This window comes from Vanrija pseudolonga, chromosome 3 (assembly GCF_020906515.1).
Source record: "Vanrija pseudolonga chromosome 3, complete sequence".
Taxonomy (NCBI): domain Eukaryota; kingdom Fungi; phylum Basidiomycota; class Tremellomycetes; order Trichosporonales; family Trichosporonaceae; genus Vanrija; species Vanrija pseudolonga.
In genome coordinates, this window is record NC_085851.1 from 1,414,995 (window position 1) to 1,431,922 (window position 16,928).

The window sequence follows — 16,928 nt, forward strand, 5'->3', positions numbered from 1 at the left end:
CACACGGTACTGCATACAACAACACTAGACCCTCTTCGTCGCCTTAATGACCATCCCTGCAAAGTACGCCCCCCACCAGTACTGGTTCCCACCTGCCTTGTCCCACGAGCGCCTCAGCGCCCAGCGGTACAGCACGGGAATGAGCTCCTCTGTCGACCGCGGCATGCACCCAGGCACGAGACTGTGCGCCGCGTCCTCGTCTTCGTCGAGGCTCAGCCCTAGCCCCCCGAAGCCGTTGGCCGGTGGGAGCCAGGTGCGGTGGATGGCCGCCTGGCACAGTGGCACGCTGCCCAGCCGCCCGCCGAGGAGGAACGCCAGCACGACGTAGTTTGGCGGCAGGACGTGCACGCCCTCAAGCCGTTCGGTGAAGTACGCCACGAGGAGGTCGAGGTGCGTCACGGCCTCGTACCGCCGCATGAAAGACACGAGGTTGGACAGGTGCCGCCAGTGGTCCCTGATGTCGTGGGCGTCCCACAGGCCGTCGAGGGAGCGGAAGCGGAGGAAGATGAGGAAGGCGTAGAGCGTGTGCGAGGATTCCGTCTCGGCGTGGTGGAACGTGATCTTGGCCGGCTCGAAGTCTCGTAGCGGCGGGCTGGGGTCAGTTGGTGCTACACACAAGAACCCACCCTGCCTCGAAGAAGATCTCGGCGTTGACGACGAGCTGCAAGTGGTCGGCCGAGATGAGCGTCAAGTCGTCCGGCGTGGCCTCGCGCACTCGTGGCACCGGGCGCGCGCAGCAGGTGTTGTGCAGGACGCGGATGGAGCTCGTCGCTATGGAGGTTGGCATGGGTGGCGAGGGTGATCATGTCGTCGGGCGTCTACTCGCTGGGCCTTGATATCCCGGCGTCGAGAACAATAGCGGTGGGATTGTCATGGCGTTGGGGGTGGTTTGTGGTTCTTGGTCATCGGTGGTATTGTGCTCAACGGAGCCGTCGGCATCGAGGGGACGCGGAATGCAGTGTCGGGACAATGGACTTGGTGGGTTTATAGTTGTGCTGTGTACGCAGTTGCGCTGTGCTCATTGTTGCAGAGGTGTTACAACTCGAGCCGGCCCGACACTCTCCCCGCCGTCACCATCCTTTCGGTGCCTTTCGCGATCTCCAGTGCAGCCTAGGCCGGATCAGGAGGGATCTGTGACAAGCAGGGGGGTCCAGAACACCAGTGCATGTCACTTGCCGCGGCTACAGCCTCGCCAGGCCGTATCGCGGCTGCTGGTTTGGGGTGGCCCAGTCCTCCTCGGTGAGTTCCATGGCGGCTCGAGCCATCCAAGAAACACGGGGGATTTCTTCCATCCCTTGTTCCATGCTTCCGACTTCCCGATCACCTCGGACCTCGAGCCCCGGTATCCATAATGCGCGCGAGTGCGTATGCTTGCGCGTGCTAGTGACTGGCATGCTTGCTGCATGCTGCATAGACGCGTGCAGGTCTAACGCGTCATGACGCCATGGAATGCGTGGAGCCGTTCTAAATGCAGCACGGCGACTGCCAAAACCAGCATGGGCCAGTTTCTTGGCGCGCGTGAAACGGCCCGGTTCCATTGGTACCCATCCGTTCCCCGGCCCCTTTCCTGCACGCAACTCAAACTCAAACGCGAGACCAACCATAACTAGAAGGTGTGCGTCGAGCCCTGCAGGTGGTGGTGTGTGTGGACGTCTGCGCACTGCAAGTCGTGTTCCACACGCCGCCGGCTCCGCGCACGCCGACGCTGATAGAGATAACGACATCAGCAGCACCATGTCCACCAATCCCGCCGGGGCGGGCAGTCGTGTGTGTGTGAGTTTCGACCGGCGCCAGTGCCAGGGAGGGGGAGTGGTGCAACTGGACCATGGTCTGGTCTCGGGCAATCCTCCCGATCCCCGGCCGGACCGACCGAACAAACGAAGCAGCACATGGTCCCCCTCGAGCTTCGAGGCAATTAAGTCGTTCTAGCGCCCGTACACCTCGCTTGCACCGTGGCGTAACTCTATCAAGCGCGTCCGTTGTGTCGAGCGGCCGCCGCCCTCCGAGCCATTCATGCTCGACCACGCGGTGCCATGTGCTAGTTGGAGCCTTGGGTTGGCCTCGGGCCACTGTAATTCCGGCTACCTCTGTGGTGTTGATCGTGGCTAACGTCTGGGCGGACAGTGTGTGCGGACCTCCGTCCTCGGCGACCACCACACCCCACTTCTCCCCCTAGCAGCGGCACACACCGCGCTCACGCAGGCACATAGGCCCTATCTATCGCAAGTGCGCGCCACAGGCACCAACCGCTGACGTCGCTGCTATCTCCTCCGCCGGCTGGCGACGAGGTGGAGGCTGACCACCACCCACCACCCCCATTCCCCCCCCCCCCCTCTCCCACCCCACCCCACCCACTGACAACCCCCTTGCGTTTGCCCACCACAAACACTAGCAGATCACGACGCTGCACGTCGACGAGTGAACCATGTGGTGCACTCGAGTTTAACGCACACCCACCTCACCTTGAATCCGTGAATAGAACATCGCGCGACGACTCATCATTGTGGGGGAGGATGTTGGCTTGAGGAGCGCATCCAGTGCCATCTGTGGGGCCGATGGCGCGGAGTTGTGTGCTGGGAAGGCATGTCGTGTCAAGATATGCTCATCTCCTTGAGGCGTCCTCGACTACTTAAAGCACGGCCCAGCTCACCCCCTCCTGTCTCCAACAAGCCAAGCTCAACATGTCCAAGTCCACCTCCTCTACCAAGTCCAAGGCCCTCAAGTGGTCGGCCGTCTTCCTCCTCCTCGCGGCCGTCGCCAACGCCGCCGCCGTCCCCCAGTCGGACGCGGTCGCCTTCGAGACCCAGTCGCAGCTCCAGCAGTCGCTCGGCCTCCAGAAGATCCCCGCCGTCCGCAACCCCAAGTTCACCGAGAACGGTGCCGCGGCCATCGCCAAGGCCCAGGCCAAGTACGGCTTCAAGTCGACCCACGCTACCGGCCCCGTCAACGACCAGGTCATCGGCACCACGCCCGCGGCGTCTGACAACGGCGACCTCGAGTACCTCGTCCAGGTGCCCATCGGCACCCCTCCCCAGACGCTCAACCTCGACTTTGACACTGGCTCGTCCGACCTCTGGGTAAGTGACCACACAAGTGGCACACGCTCACACCCAGGTCTTCTCGTCCAAGCTCCCCGCGTCCTCCAAGAGCGGCCACAGCATCTTCACCTCGGCCGCCTCGTCCACCTTCAAGGCCCTGACCGGCTACTCGTGGTCTATCGAGTACGCCGACCTCTCGACCGCGTCGGGTACCGTCGGCACCGACAATGTCAACCTCGGTGGCCTTGTCGTCAAGAACCAGGCGGTCGAGCTCGCCACGCAGGCCTCGGCTTCGTTCATTAGGAACAACAACGACGGCCTCGTCGGCCTCGGCTTCTGGAACGGCCAGTACGGCAACACTGTCAAGCCGACTTCCCAGAAGAACGTCATCGCCAACCTCATCTCGCAGGGCACTGTCCCCGCCAACGCGCAGCTCTTCACCACTGCCCTCTACTCGTCGCGTGACTCGGCGTCGTCGTTCTACACCTTTGGCTACGTCGACCAGAGCCTCGTCAGCGCCTCGGGCCAGGCCATCTCGTGGACTCCTGTCGACTCGAGCCTCGGCTTCTGGCAGGTCCCGTCCACCACTACCTATGTGGGCGGCAAGGCCATCACCCAGTCGGGCAACACGGGTATCGCCGACACTGGCACCACCCTCGCGCTCCTGTCCGACACGGTCGTGAACGCCGTCTACGCCCTTATCCCCGGCTCGAGCTACTCGACTGCCGACGAGGGCTACATCTTCCCCTTCAGCTCGGCCAAGAGCCTCCCCACTGTTACCATTGCTATCGGTAACAAGCAGTTCGCCATCCAGCCCGAGGACCTCATCTACGGCACCTCCAAGGACGGCAGCCAGTACTTTGGTGGCATCCAGTCCCGCGGTGACAGCTCCTTCGACATTCTCGGTGATGTCTTCCTCAAGTCGGTCTACGCCATCTTCGACCAGGGCAACACCCGTCTTGGTCTGGTCCCCAAGATCGAGGCGACCCAGCACCTTACCGGCCGTGACGAGTAAGCGTGGCGGGGTAGGCAGGCGACAGGAGAAAGAAGTGAAAAGAATGAAATTCGGAAGAAGAATATGGTGCATGCCTAGCTCCCGTAAGGATAGAAATGGTGTTGCAGCATAGAAAGAATGTGAAAAGAAATGTCGCCTGAAATGATGCGCGGGGTTGGCGCGCCCCCAGTCTACAAATTCAGAATGTGCCCAACGCCAGAGTCGGCGACATGTGCCTGTCGTCGACCCCAATCCCACGTCGTCACCACCTCAGATGCATAGTTGATATCGACCCAAGATTACGCGTGGCCTCCCACCTACCTCCCCTTCATGAGCCAGTCAAAGTGGAACGCCCACGCGAGCTTGTCCCTGCCCCCGCGGGCGGTGCGCAGCCAAGCCTTGTCCAGACTGTCAAAGTTTTCCTGGGGGATGGGCGCACGGGTCGCGTCGCCCAGGCGTGCCGGGAGAAGCCCGTCGTGCGGCTTGACTGTGAAGTCGAGCGACGCGCCGCGCTCAATGGCCGCGACGCACCCCTTGACGTCGCCCGCAGCGGCCGCAAGGGCAAAGTGCACGACGTGGAGGTCGGTGGCGTTGCTGAACTCGGGCTCGGGCAGGAGCTCGTCCGCAAGGTGGAGGAAAATGAGCAGCAGCGTGCGCAGCCCCGCGGCACACTCGTACTTCTTCATGAAGGCCGTCAGGGCGAGCATGCGCGCGAGCGTGTCGGCTGCGTTGGGGGGCAGGACGAACTCGGACTGGAGGACGAGGGCGAGAAAGTCGCGCACCGTGCGCGCCGTCTCAAAGTCGGCGTCGGCGAAGTGGAGCACTGAGGCGCCCGCACACATGTCCTGCGCGTCGCGGAACCACGCGCTCAGGTCAGCTCTGGGGCGAGGGGAGGGACATACCTCGCTGAGAAGAGGTCGTTCGCCGGCACGCGGAAGCGCACGTTGTCCGAGCTGATGAGCGTGAACTCGCCCTTCGTCCACTGTCGGTCGTCGACGATGCTGTCCTCGTCGGTTGAGGAGGTGGGGTTGGTGGAGAGCTTGCGCTTCTTTGCCTTGGGGCGGTTGTGACCGTCCATTGTGTCTGGCCGGTGGGCGAAGCGAGGCGTTGCGAGTTGCAGACACAACTTGAGTCGAGTGATTGTTCAAAGTTGTGTGTTTGTCAAGATTTTCTTTTGCACCGCCGACACTGCAGTCGTCCCTCACGTCGCCACGGGCCCAACCCTTTTCCCCTTCTCTCGCTCAATACGACGCCGGGTGCGCCGCGGTGAGGTGAAGCACTCAATGATGAGGTATACATGCTACTCTGTCCACTTGCATTTACCCTCCGCGGAGCGTAACTACCTCGACGCAACCATCTATTCTAGGCGCTCTTTGTGGGCAGAGCGGTGCGAGCTGCCGTCTGCGATTCCTTCAAGTGGATCCTAAACTGCCTCGCCCACTCGGACCGGCTGCGGTCCTTTCCACTCTTCTCCCAGCCTTTGACCAGCGCAGCAAGGTACTCGTTTGGAATCGTGTTCTTGATCGCCTTGGACATGTTCTTGGGGATAAGCGGGGCAGTGTCCTTGTACGAGTTGCCGCCGGAATTGGTGTTACTCGCGACGCCGAGAAATTTGGCCCCCGCGTCCTCGATGGCTCCCGCGCACCCAGAGATGCTCTTTGCCAGAGCGGCGAGGATGAACCGGTCGCGCGAGTACGTCGCGTCGTACCGATGCTCCTTTTCGAATACGTACTGCAAGCGCCGGAGCTCGAGGTGACAGTCGTACTTGTGCATGAAGCAGGCGAGGAAGATGACGGGCGGTGGGACGTCGACCGGGATGAGCGACTCGCTAAACGGGCGGGCCTTGGGCTGGAGATCAAACTCGATCACAAACTTGAGAAAGGTGCGGACGACGACCGCCGTCTCAAAGTCGGGGTCGGTCAGGTGCACAATCTTTTCACCCGAGGTCATTTCGCTCGCCTCGCGGAATATGGGGCTGTGGGTGAGGGAGTGAGTGCATGCGTGCGTGTCGAGAGCCAGAGCAGTGCCCACCTCGCGACGAAGAGAGCCATCGAGTCGACGCGGAACCGCACGTCGTCAGAGCTGACAATTGTAAAGTCGCCCGTGGTCCACTTCTTGTCGTCCACAATGACTGGCGGCGGCGCCGACTGCGGTGCTGCCGGCTCGTCATCCGGCACCTTGGGCTTGGGTGTGGGTGCGGCTCGCTTTTCCTTGCCCTTCCTGCGCGTCGTCTTGGGCATTGTTGGTGGTGTGGTATGAGGAGTAGAGCAAAGGAGTGGATGGTGGGCAAGGCAATGTTAAGTAGTGGAGTGGAGGTCGGGTGCGGCTGTCTCGGAGTCGCACCCGGCATGTCCCACAACCCACACGCGCACACCGCCAGCTCAGCAACACACACACATGCCCACTGTCCGCACCTTCATGGCACTCCCGCACAGCACACATTCTACATTGTCTACTTGCTCGCACCACCGTCAATGAGCAGCTCAAAGTGGTGCGCCCACTCGCTGCGGTTGCGGTGCTTGCCGCTCCTCTCCCAGCCCTTACACAGCGCGACCCAGTAGTGCGCGGGGATCATCTCCTTGACAACCGGCGGGATATTGGCAGGAACAAGCGCGTGCAGGTCCATGAACGAGTCGCTGGTGCCCTTATCGCTCGCGCCGCTGGTGGCCTCAATGGCGTCGGAGCACGCGTTAACGTCGCCGGCGAGCGCGGCGATGATGAAGCTGTCGCGCGCGTACAGGTCGTAGCTGTGCCCGACCTCCTTGCCAAACACGTACAGAAGGCGGCGCAGCTCGACACGGCTGTCGTACTTGTGCAGAAAGCGCGCAAGCTGGACAAAAGGCGACACGCCCTCCCGCGAGATGTACATGCGTCGGTGTTGCTCCTTGAACTGGCTCGTGCGGAACTTGACGACAAAGTCGAGAAAGTTCTTCACGACGGAAGCTGTCTCGTACTCGGTGTCGGTGAAGCGTGCCGTCCTGTCGCGGGGGTTCAGGTCGGCCGCGGCGCGAAACACCGCGCTGGGGGTTAGTTGAGGCTTGGGACACGCCTAGCTCACCTCGGGGAGAAGAGGTGCACACCATCGACGCGGAACCGCACATTGTCCGAGCTGATGAGTGTGAAGTCGCCGTTGGTCCATGTCCTGTCGTCGACTATGGCGCCGTCGGGGGCACTTGAGCCCGCCGACTCGTCGTCACCGCGCTTGCGTTTGGCCGAGGCGGGCTTCTTAAGCTTGGGCTTGGCTTTGGCCATGGTGGGAGTGAACTGGTATGGGTAGAAGGGGAATGAAACGGACGGCGGCGGTGTATGTAGCCTTTTGTCAAGAGTTTGTGCACACACAGCATCAACCCCACGGGCAGCCTGACGTTGGGCTTTTGTCCCACCACACACACGCAACACGGTGTCGTTCTCGCCAAGGCTCATTCTACCAGTGCATGTCATTGTACTTGATTGCAGGGATACATATTCAGGTCGCCTGCTGCTGGTTGGCCACAGCTCCATGACTGTCGCCCCCCGCATCTGAAGCTGCCTCAATCTCCCTCTTGAAAGCGGCTGCCCAGATCTCGCGAGGGCGATCAGGCCCAAGGGTGTTCCATGCCGTCGCCAAAGCCTGTTGGTACCTCGAAGGGATGTACACACCAATGTACTTCAGGTCAGATGGAGCGAGGTGGCTGTTACCAGGAAAATCGGGCCACGGCCGGTCCAAACGGATAGCGTCGTAGCACATCTCGATGTTGGCGCAAATGGCGCCAAGAACGAAAAAGGCTTGAGAGTCGGACAGGCCTGGCCTGATGAGCGTCGGCGCATTGTACAAGAACAGCATTGCGAGCTGGCGCCTGGCCATCTGGCAGTCGAACTTGTCGAAAAACTTGCAGAGGCCCGCATACATTGGGGAGTAGGCGTCACCCCGCCCATCCTTGGCGATAGTGTCGATGGAGAAGTCGACAATGAGGTCTAGGAAGGCGCGCACAATGTCGTGCGTCTCGAAGTCGGGGTCGACGAGCTCGAGCTTCTTGTCGGCTGCGTCGCACATGCTGGCGGCATCTAGGAAGAAGGAGCTACGGGTCAGTAGTGGTGGGGAAGGTAGTCTCACCTAGCTGAGAACAGGTGGTACGAGGGAACGCGGAAACGCACGCCGTCCGAGCTGACGAGGGTGAAGTCGCCGTGCTGGAACTTGTCGTCGTCGGAGGTGTGGGTTGCCATGGTAGTGGTGTGGATGCTGAGTGCTGGATGCTGGTGGAATAAGAGTGTCAAGTGGTGGGCTTTTAAGTGCCCGACGGACAATGGAGTGCTGTGTGACTTGTGCGGGACCAGGGGTGAGCACCCTCGCCCCGCGGATCGCCACACTGCCACTCGCCCCACCCGCCATTCCTCGGCGCTCCTTTGCTGCAAATCGCGTCCTCTGTAACGGACCTGTTGCATATACCCCTCCATGCGCCTACATGAAGTCGTCTACTACTTGGACTGCATCAACTCGGCGAACCTTTCAGCGAGCCTGACACCGCCCTCCGGATTAAGCATTTGCAGCAAGCCACAGAGGTATTCGTTTGGCACGATGTCGTGCACGGCGCGTGAAAGCAGCGACACGTCTACGCGGCGAAAGCAGCGCACGTACGCTGTTTCGTCGGAGAAGGGGTACTGCAAGGCCGCGAGAGCGAGGTCGGCGTCGCCTGTGAGTCGCGCCGCCGTTGCCGCATCCTGTACTGCGCGCGCCTCGTCCTGCTCGAGCACGAGGCAGCAGAAGCGGACGTCGCGCGCCAGCGCGCCCAGAATGAACGCCTCAACTAGATACCTAACTGATCCCAGGACAAATGTCACGAAGAACTCGTTGAGGAGGTTGTCCCTGGCCCGGACGCAGCGATATCGGTCCATAAAGGCGCACAGGTGTCCGAGGAAGATGCACCGCGTGTCCGTCGTTTCGCAGGGGTTGTCTGGGAAGCGGAATGTGCCCCTGACGACGAAGGTGAAGAAGGCGTCGAGGACGGCCGCCGTCTCACTGTGGTAGTTGAAGAACTTGATGACGGAGGAATAGTCTTGGAACTTGAAGCGGCCCAAGACTTGGCTGAGAGCCTCGCTGCAAGGGCGATATAAGCGATGTCGCTGTGTGTGCATGTAAGTGCTCACCTCGACGACCGGATAACGTGCCGCGGCACCAAGAGGCACCAGTTATCGCTGCTGACGAGCATTATCCCGTGCTCGTCCCAACAGCGCACGCGCGGGATGGCACGCAGGTCGCGCATGCAGTCAGGCAAGCTGGTGGCCTCGCACTGCGGCAGCGACGCTCCAGTACCCACACTCAGCTTGTACGCTGACAGGCGGCTGTCAGCGGCGGGATAGGCCGGCGGGCCCTCGGTCACTACGATGATCACAGGGTCTTGTCCGCCAGGATGAGTTGCGGATGGAGCCATGCTGCTGGAAGTTGGATGACATGGGCATCTGTTCATTGGCTGTCACTTATGTATAGGTGTCCAGCATGGCACCCAGACCGTTCACGCCTCAGGTAGACGCACAAAGTCATCAGCTCTGCATTGTGGTCTTGCTGATCGTCAAGCTGTGGTGAGTGTCCACTGTTCTGAACGGCAGTGGTGTGGGGGGACCGCTGGGCTGAAGATGACGCGCGCAGACCCCGATGCGGGGTCTGCCTGCTGAAGATAAGCCTCCCCGGCCCAATTGCCCCTCACGTATCGAATGCCCGCCTGCCCGCACCATGACCGCACAGGTCGCCAATTGTCCATAAGCTCTCAACGAATATAAGTCTAGCCTGTGGGCGCTCTAGCCCGTGGCGAGCTCCGTCTGCATCATCAACCCTCCCTCGACAACCTCCGCCTAGTTGGCGACAGCGATGACACCGCACGCGGCACGGGCGCCGGCGTGGCCAGTCGTCTTGGAGTCGGTCTCGTTGCCGAGACCGAGATCGTCGCGGCCGGCGTGGACTGCGGTGTGAGTGGGGCGTGCGGCGAGTGCGCAGACGACGACTTACCAACAACGCCACGACCGAAGATGGTGCGCGCACCGAGGAGCTGGATCTTGGAGTCTGTGGGCTGGTTAGCGACGGTCGTGAAGGAGGCTGAAAGCCGACGGGTGCCACCCTGGAAGCCGAGTGGTGATCGCTCGGACCCCGTGCAGTGCTTCGCCGTGCTTCTGCGTGACATGCACCGCCCGACACTGCACCGACACAGTCCCCGACATCGCCTCAAGCCATGCCACGACAACACCCACCCTTAATGTCGACGGTCGCGGTGCCGTTGGCGTCCGTCTTGATGTTGCCGAGGTCACCGACGTGGCGGACCTTGGCGTCGGGCGCACCGTGAGTCTTGTTGAAGGGGTTGAAGTGGCCGCCGGTCGAGTTGCAGCCGCCGCTGATGTCACCGAACTGGTGGACGTGGAAGCCGTGCTCAGCGTTGGGCGAGAGGCCCGAGATCTGAGGGGTTAGTGACATGGTGGAGGTGGTGGCCGTTGCAGTGCGGTGGAAGGCGGGGATGGCGCGGGGACTTCTGGTGGCGGCGGCGGCGGTGCTCGGCGGCCTATGCATGATGCGGTGCCGGCCACCAGCACCAGCACATGCACGACCTCGACGACGACGCGCACCGCCGCCGCCACTTTGCGGTCATGCCAGGCAAACAACGCGTACCAGGCGCCAGGCCAGGAACGCGGCGCGCACGACTACACTCCGGCGGGGCGGGTGCAGCCCGGCATCCCTGAGTGAGACCGAAGTGTGCGTGCTCGTCGGCGTATGCACACGCACCGCCGACACACACACAGCGCCGCCGATGCATCCGGCGTCGAGCAACGCCGTTGCCCCATGCAACGATGGACAGCGCCCGCTCTCATCACCCGTGGCTAGGCGGGACGCCCAGCCGCCGAATATAGCAGTAATGCCTGCCTCGACGACCGGGAAGGCTGGGCTATCGATGACGGCATCACGTGGGTTGGGATGCTTGAAACGGGATGGAAGGAAGGTTGGATGCACTCACAGTGCCAGTGACCGACACCTCGCAGCTGCCCTTGTCCTGCGAGAAGTGGATCACGCCGGCGACGCCGCCGGGGCCGGCGAGGACGGAGACGGCCTGGGAGGTAGTGTCAGTGGTGGGCACGGTGAGGGGTTGGGTGACACGCGCCGCGCGGGGGTGACGGTTTTGGCTTCGGCCGGCTTGGCTTCTTTCTGCCGCCGCCGCCCCCGCTCAGCGCCCACTCACATGGATCGTGTTGGCCCAGTATCCGTTCTCGGCGACGGCGAGGGGCGCGAGGGCGGCGGCAGCAGCGACGACCTTGGTGAAGAGCATGGTAGCGGTGGGTGGTGGTGGTTCAAAGTGTGTGTTGCTGGGGGGGATGAGTCTTTTGTGATTCCCGTGAGGCCTTTTGTAACTCGCCTTTGACACTAGCAGGTTGAACAACAAAAGGGGGCAATGTAGCAGAGTGATGCGGCTGTCCTGCCCTGGTCCTGCCCTCGGCGTCTGGTCGTAATGCGCTGCGTTCAAGGTTCCTTTAGTCCCACAGAGGTACAGAGGGTGGTGGCTGCTGCCGCGCTGTGTGGGTTCAAAGTTCGGGAAGGACGAGCAAGACACAGGCACCTGCCGTTTCAGTTCTCGACAACCAACAACCAACGACGACGACGACGACGACGACAACCAGCTTTATGCCTTTCCCGCGGCTCTCACCAGCCAGGCCCCTTGAACTGGGACCTATTTGTGGCGTTGAGCGGTGCATCCCATTGACAAAGCAGGATGCATTGGCGGCGAGCAGCCTACAGCCTACAGCCGAGAGAGCATACAGACAGACCCCTCGTCGTTATCCGTAGGCTCGTTGACGTTATTGCCTCGGCGTCGGCCGGTGCCTGGATTCCGACGCCACGCCGCCAGGCCAGTCCTTGGCCCTCTTTGCAGTACTGTACGCCCCATGCGGTGCGCGCGGTGCTCGTCGCCGGGGTCGGGTCCGACAATGCATGCTCGGCGTCGGCCGTCTCGGCGCTCGCTGCACGAGTAGCGAGCATACGGCTATGGGTGGTGGGTGGGCGGGGCACAGTATCACGCGCGCCAGCACGGTGGGCGGGTGGGCCATGGGCCACCTTCCTCGCGGGCAACGCTCCAAGGCGGGCTGCCAGGCGAGATGACTGCTGAGCCTGCACCCTGCTCGAGGAAGGCGAGGAAGGCGATGAAGGGGACGATCACATGTGTGACTCGAGGTGACTCGGCTGCGAGCCAAGCGCAGCACTACGATGCATAAATGGGTCAAGAGTGAGCCGGACTGCGGGTGGGCACGACGCCTCACGCGGATGAGCGAGGGGCCGCAGGGGGTTCCGCCGCCGCCCGGTGTTTTATCAGATATTGCCTAGGTTGTTGTCCCAATGCCCCTGCCCGCGAGACAAGTATACAAGTAGCTGCGATCGCACGAGCCGTGCGACGCTTGCGGTGACGCCGACGACGACGACGCGCACGACGCTCACTGGGAATGAGGCGCAGCGGACAAGTTATTTATGGGCCAGGCGATACAGCCGGCTGCCTTGTTGTTCTCCAGAAGTCGACCAACTTGACGACGCGCTCGGGCCATAACGTGGAATGCATCGACGCGATTCTCAGCTCATGCACTGGCGCATCACTCAACCTGTGCAGGTAGAGACCACCTCGGCTCTGCCGAGTCTGGGTGGCTCAGCACGAGCCAGCCTGGAGAGAAGCGAGCGCACGAGCAACAACGACTGCAGCCCCCACCTCCACTGTGTGGACTTGTCCTCGCCGAATTCCGGGACCCCATAAGCACAATGACGTCGGGGCCTCCAACCTCAACTTCAAAAGTCGACCAGCTGTGTCTTCCTCAACTCTACACACCCTCCCCACAACACAATGGCAGCAGCAGTAGCACGCAAGCACGCCCTCGTGACGGGCTCGACGTCGGGTATCGGGCGGGGCATCGCGACGGCGCTCGCGGCGGCCCGGTACGACATCACGCTCAACGGCTTTGGGAACCCCGACGACATTGCCGCGCTGCACAAGGAGCTCGAGACATTCTACGGCGTCAAGGTGCGCTACTCGAACGCGGACATGAGCAAGCCCGCCGAGATCAAGACTATGATCGAGCAGGCTATTGCGGATGGCGGGTTGGACGTGCTGGTTAACAATGCTGGCGTGCAGCATGTGTCCCGGGTCGAGGTGAGTGAGCGGGGTGAGCGGGGCAGCCACAGGCGGCACGGGGACCGGACGGAGCGCGGCACCACTGGCAGCACCACTGGTCCTGAGCCTACGCCTGTTATAGGACGCCGGTGTCCCTCGCATGAGGGAAGGCGGCAATGAGTGCAGCGCGGCGAGCTCGTCGCGCGCTCCACCGAACATTCGACGACCTGGTCCGAGCGCGCAGGCTCCCCCTTCCCCCAACGGATATCCGCTCACCCACCATAGGACTTTGCAGACGACGCATGGGACCGGGTCATCTCGATCAACCTCTCGTCCGCGTTCCACACGAGCAAGCACGCCCTCCCGCACTTCCAGGCCAAGGGGTGGGGCCGGATCGTCAACATTGCCAGTGTACACGGCCACATTGGGAGCACGAACAAGGCGGCGTATGTGGCTGCCAAGCATGGGATCGTGGGGTTGACCAAGGTGCGTGTGGTGACACGGAGCGGCGGCGGGCGTCAAGTCTTTCTCTGAGTGGAGTGAGCCCAGCCGTCCTCACGCCGTCCTCCCCACCCCACCCCCCGCTCACACCCCAGGTCCTCGCCCTCGAGAACGCAAACCAAGGCATCACCGCCAACGCAATTTGTCCCGGCTGGGTGCTCACCCCGCTCGTGAAGGAGCAGATCGAGGCGCGCGCAGCCAAGAATGGCACGACGGTGGAGCACGAGACGAATGCGCTGCTGGGCGAGAAGCAGCCCATGCTCAAATTTACTACGCCGGAGAAGATTGGCGCGACGGTCGTGTTCCTGTGCAGCGATGCCGCCGACACGATCACGGGGTCGAGCTTGACCGTGGATGGGGGATGGACGGCGCAGTGAGCCGCCGCGCGCCGCGCACCACCGAGGCGGGCGGGTGACTCTGCCGACGTAGAATGTGTAGAAGCAGCCTAGAGCGGTACTGGGGCGTGCCATGGAGCTGCGCCACCCACACGACCTGCATGCGCCGGCCTTGCCACAATGCACACACACAACAACGCTACGGCTTTGCCGCCCCCGGGCCCGAAATGGGCCATGGCCTCTCTCTCGAACATGCTTATCCGAGCCACACCGACCTGGCCCGGGGCCAAACAGTGGTAGCTGCCGGCCTGCCGATCCGGGGCACGACCCCGTTCCAGCCCCGACACAAACAAAGCGCTCGGCGCGTCAGCCTTCCTGCACTTATGCGGCTTGGCGCGGCGCCGACGACGAGCGGGGATAGGCTGGGTCGGTGTCGTCTGCCCGCACGGTGCGGTTTGGGGTGCTCGGTGCCGCTGCGAGGTGGAGGCGGCGTGAGTGGGTCTCCAAGTATGGCTGTGGCCAAGGTCATGCGGGCAGGTGGCAGATTGATGACGCACCTCCCTCACAGCGGCGGCAGCACAAGCCGCCGCCCCCGCGCAATCAGTGCCAGTCCCGCAGCTGCACACTCCTTAATACACGCGTCCCTTCTGCGCCAAGGGGAAGGAACTCCCGCAGCCACACACGCAGCGGTGACAACCTTGCGCCGAGCGGGGCGGGCTCGGTGCTCGGTGCTGGGTGCAAGTGACGTTGAGTACACACACATGCATAGCGAGCGAGCGAGCGAGCGAATGCACTCCGCACCCACCGATGCCAGGCCAGGCCAGCATGCATGCCATGCCGTGGTGCATGGTCCAGCCCTGTTCTGCTCGCCGTAAACAAACACACATCCCTCATGCACCCCAAAACGCGCCATCGCGCGCCAAGCCGCGGGACGCGGGGGGCTAAGGTTTCGTGTCTTGCTTGGCGCGTGCGTCCCTGTGGCACTCTGTCCGTCAATCCGTCACCTCTCCCTTCCTTGCCCTCACGCCCTGCCTTCCCGTGCATGCGTGCGTGCGTACGTGCGCCTGCGGGCAGGCCAACGGGCGTAAACATGCGTAAACAGACGCGTCGAGCAGCATACACCGCACAGTCTCCAGCGAATCGGTACTCGTTCGTGGCGCTTGGCATTGTGGCTCGGCGTCGTCGTACGCTGCAGCAGCGGGGCGTTGGCGCTGCTGCTGGTGGTGCTATCGCTCTGTGCTGGCTGGCTGGCTCCTCAGACGCAGATATCGCCCGCCCCGCAGCACACGGCCAAGACCACCAGCCAAGCCCACTGAAACGCATAGTGCAGCCAAGACACGCCGCGCCGCTCACCACCACTCGCGCGCTGCCAGCCGCCTGCGCTTGGCGCGCGCGGCGGCCCGCTCAATGCATAGGCACTGCGCTGCACGTTCCGCTACTCACTGCTCCTGCCAAGATGGCGCGGCAGGCCGTGGTGCGTACCGCTCCCCTGGTAGAATGATGTGGTGTGTCGCTCTGTTGGGCAAGTGTGTGTCTGCTGGGCGTGGCTGGTGCTGGTGGAATAAAAGGCAGCGAGGACACCAACACCCTCGTCTTCACGGATTCCCCTCTACCACACTTGAGCCAACTACATACGACCGATACGACCCCGGCTGGCCCAGCGTCGTTGCCACACACACTCGTTATCGACACTCATTGGAATCGACCCACCCCCCACCGACACCTCTTCACCCCCACCGCCACATCGCCACACCACAACGATGAAGTTCACGCCCCTTCTCTCTGTCCTCCCCCTCCTTGCGCTTGCTGCGCCGACCCTCGCTGCCCCGGCCTCGGCCCACGGCAACCGCGTCGCGCGCCACGTTGCGCCCGTCGCACAGGCGCAGAACGTCCACCTCGTGCGCCGCGGCAAGGCGCCCAAGAAGTGCGGCGTCCCCGACCCCGTCGACGACGAGGACGACGAGGCCCCCGCCGCCGAGGGCCACACCGAGGCGCCTGCCCCTGAGGCCCAGCAGCCCGCTCCCGAGGCTGAGAAGGCCGCTGAGGAGAAGCCCGCCGAGGAGAAGCCGGCCGAGGAGACCCCCGCCGAGGAGTGGAAGGAGGAGCACCCCGAGGGCTTCCACGACGAGGGCAAGCACCCCGAGGAGCAGCAGAAGCCAGAGCAGGAGCAGGCCAACCCCAACTTTGGGCACAACCTCAACGCTGCGCCGGTGCCTGAGCACAAGGAGGAGCACAACGAGTGGAAGCCCGAGGAGGAGCACAAGGCCGAGTGGAAGCCTGAGGAGGAGCACAAGGAGGAGTGGAAGGCTCCCGAGGAGGAGCACAAGGAGGAGTGGAAGCCCGAGGAGAACCACAACAACAACAACAATGGCGGCGGCCACAGCGGCGAGGTCTTCAGCGGCAAGGCGACGCACTACAACGTGCTCAACCCGTGGGAGAACGAGGGCTACCCCGCCGGCACTGTGGCGTGCGACAACGACCGCAAGTTCAACAATGGCGAGATCTTTGTCGCGATGAACTGGCGCCAGTACGACGCCGGCGGCGGCCGCAACGGCGTGTGCTGGCGCCAGGTCCGCATCACCGACGAGAGCACGGGCAACTCGCAGGTCGCGCAGGTCGTCGACCGCTGCGGCGGCGGCGCGCACGGCTCCCAGTGGGAGACGTGCAAGTGGGGCGACCTCGACCTGTCCGAGCCGCTCTGGAAGGCGCTGCACGGCGACAACAACCGCGGTGTCTTTGACATCAAGTGGTCGTGGGTGTAAGGACGCCGCCGAGAGGCGGCGTCGCGGCGGGCGTGGTTTCGCCACATTCGAGCCACGCCACACCGCCACACCACACCAACCAACCAAACCAAACCAACAACCTGACTCGACCGACTCTTCCCCCCCCCTTCTCCTTCAGCACCCTCTGGTAGGGCCCGTCGGCGCCGCGCCGACACGCTAGCGACACGCGCGTA

At 63.0% G+C, this 16,928-nt stretch overlaps 11 protein-coding genes across 11 annotated transcripts; 4 read left to right on the top strand and 7 right to left on the bottom strand.

Annotated features, from left to right (window-relative positions):
* Positions 1-24: 24 nt before the first annotated feature.
* On the bottom strand, positions 25-787 carry LOC62_03G004115 (uncharacterized protein; the record flags this gene model as incomplete). Its single annotated transcript, XM_062770637.1, has 2 exons — positions 25-592; positions 627-787. The coding sequence occupies 2 exons, from the start codon at positions 785-787 to the stop codon at positions 25-27; spliced, it is 729 nt and encodes a 242-aa protein (XP_062626621.1).
* A 1,882-nt stretch (positions 788-2,669) lies between these two features.
* pepA_1 (Aspergillopepsin-1) lies at positions 2,670-4,136 on the top strand. Its single transcript, XM_062770638.1, has 2 exons — positions 2,670-3,077; positions 3,115-4,136. The coding sequence occupies exons 1-2, from the start codon at positions 2,682-2,684 to the stop codon at positions 4,051-4,053; spliced, it is 1,335 nt and encodes a 444-aa protein (XP_062626622.1). The 5' UTR covers positions 2,670-2,681; the 3' UTR covers positions 4,054-4,136.
* Positions 4,137-4,349: 213 nt separating this feature from the next.
* Positions 4,350-5,110, bottom strand: LOC62_03G004117 (uncharacterized protein; the record flags this gene model as incomplete). Its single annotated transcript, XM_062770639.1, has 2 exons — positions 4,350-4,899; positions 4,935-5,110. The coding sequence occupies 2 exons, from the start codon at positions 5,108-5,110 to the stop codon at positions 4,350-4,352; spliced, it is 726 nt and encodes a 241-aa protein (XP_062626623.1).
* Positions 5,111-5,394: 284 nt separating this feature from the next.
* On the bottom strand, positions 5,395-6,272 carry LOC62_03G004118 (uncharacterized protein; the record flags this gene model as incomplete). Its single annotated transcript, XM_062770640.1, has 2 exons — positions 5,395-6,007; positions 6,064-6,272. The coding sequence occupies 2 exons, from the start codon at positions 6,270-6,272 to the stop codon at positions 5,395-5,397; spliced, it is 822 nt and encodes a 273-aa protein (XP_062626624.1).
* A 212-nt stretch (positions 6,273-6,484) lies between these two features.
* On the bottom strand, positions 6,485-7,284 carry LOC62_03G004119 (uncharacterized protein; the record flags this gene model as incomplete). Its single annotated transcript, XM_062770641.1, has 2 exons — positions 6,485-7,052; positions 7,091-7,284. 2 exons carry the CDS (start codon positions 7,282-7,284, stop codon positions 6,485-6,487), a joined length of 762 nt encoding a protein of 253 aa, XP_062626625.1.
* Positions 7,285-7,498: 214 nt separating this feature from the next.
* LOC62_03G004120 (uncharacterized protein) lies at positions 7,499-8,235 on the bottom strand (the record flags this gene model as incomplete). Its single annotated transcript, XM_062770642.1, has 2 exons — positions 7,499-8,090; positions 8,126-8,235. 2 exons carry the CDS (start codon positions 8,233-8,235, stop codon positions 7,499-7,501), a joined length of 702 nt encoding a protein of 233 aa, XP_062626626.1.
* A 209-nt stretch (positions 8,236-8,444) lies between these two features.
* LOC62_03G004121 (uncharacterized protein) lies at positions 8,445-9,440 on the bottom strand (the record flags this gene model as incomplete). Its single annotated transcript, XM_062770643.1, has 2 exons — positions 8,445-9,106; positions 9,157-9,440. 2 exons carry the CDS (start codon positions 9,438-9,440, stop codon positions 8,488-8,490), a joined length of 903 nt encoding a protein of 300 aa, XP_062626627.1. The 3' UTR covers positions 8,445-8,487.
* A 418-nt stretch (positions 9,441-9,858) lies between these two features.
* On the bottom strand, positions 9,859-11,657 carry SOD1_1 (Superoxide dismutase [Cu-Zn]; the record flags this gene model as incomplete). Its single annotated transcript, XM_062770645.1, has 5 exons — positions 11,229-11,657; positions 11,007-11,099; positions 10,252-10,453; positions 10,013-10,066; positions 9,859-9,965 (listed from the first exon to the last, which is right to left on the bottom strand). Exons 1-5 carry the CDS (start codon positions 11,313-11,315, stop codon positions 9,859-9,861), a joined length of 543 nt encoding a protein of 180 aa, XP_062626628.1. The 5' UTR covers positions 11,316-11,657.
* LOC62_03G004122 (uncharacterized protein) lies at positions 10,257-11,657 on the top strand (the record flags this gene model as incomplete). The annotated part of the gene is made up of 6 exons (XM_062770644.1): positions 10,257-10,339; positions 10,591-10,734; positions 10,906-10,991; positions 11,032-11,118; positions 11,218-11,322; positions 11,415-11,657. 6 exons carry the CDS (start codon positions 10,257-10,259, stop codon positions 11,420-11,422), a joined length of 513 nt encoding a protein of 170 aa, XP_062626629.1. The 3' UTR covers positions 11,423-11,657.
* A 1,155-nt stretch (positions 11,658-12,812) lies between these two features.
* hbdH1 (D-beta-hydroxybutyrate dehydrogenase) lies at positions 12,813-14,452 on the top strand. Its single transcript, XM_062770646.1, has 3 exons — positions 12,813-13,175; positions 13,422-13,622; positions 13,733-14,452. The coding sequence occupies exons 1-3, from the start codon at positions 12,870-12,872 to the stop codon at positions 14,012-14,014; spliced, it is 789 nt and encodes a 262-aa protein (XP_062626630.1). The 5' UTR covers positions 12,813-12,869; the 3' UTR covers positions 14,015-14,452.
* Positions 14,453-15,732: 1,280 nt separating this feature from the next.
* Positions 15,733-16,734, top strand: zmpB (Zinc metalloprotease ZmpB; the record flags this gene model as incomplete). Its single annotated transcript, XM_062770647.1, has 1 exon — positions 15,733-16,734. One exon carries the CDS (start codon positions 15,733-15,735, stop codon positions 16,732-16,734), a length of 1,002 nt encoding a protein of 333 aa, XP_062626631.1.
* Between the last annotated feature and the right edge of the window lie 194 nt (positions 16,735-16,928).

Coding starts and splice junctions, on each gene's coding strand:
- pepA_1 (XM_062770638.1), top strand. CDS start 2,682: ATGTCCAAGTCCACCTCCTCTACCAAGTCCAAGGCCCTCAAGTGGTCG. Junction 3,078..3,114: donor CTGGCTCGTCCGACCTCTGG/GTAAGTGACCAC, acceptor GCTCACACCCAG/GTCTTCTCGTCCAAGCTCCC.
- hbdH1 (XM_062770646.1), top strand. CDS start 12,870: ATGGCAGCAGCAGTAGCACGCAAGCACGCCCTCGTGACGGGCTCGACG. Junction 13,176..13,421: donor AGCATGTGTCCCGGGTCGAG/GTGAGTGAGCGG, acceptor CACCCACCATAG/GACTTTGCAGACGACGCATG. Junction 13,623..13,732: donor GGATCGTGGGGTTGACCAAG/GTGCGTGTGGTG, acceptor CTCACACCCCAG/GTCCTCGCCCTCGAGAACGC.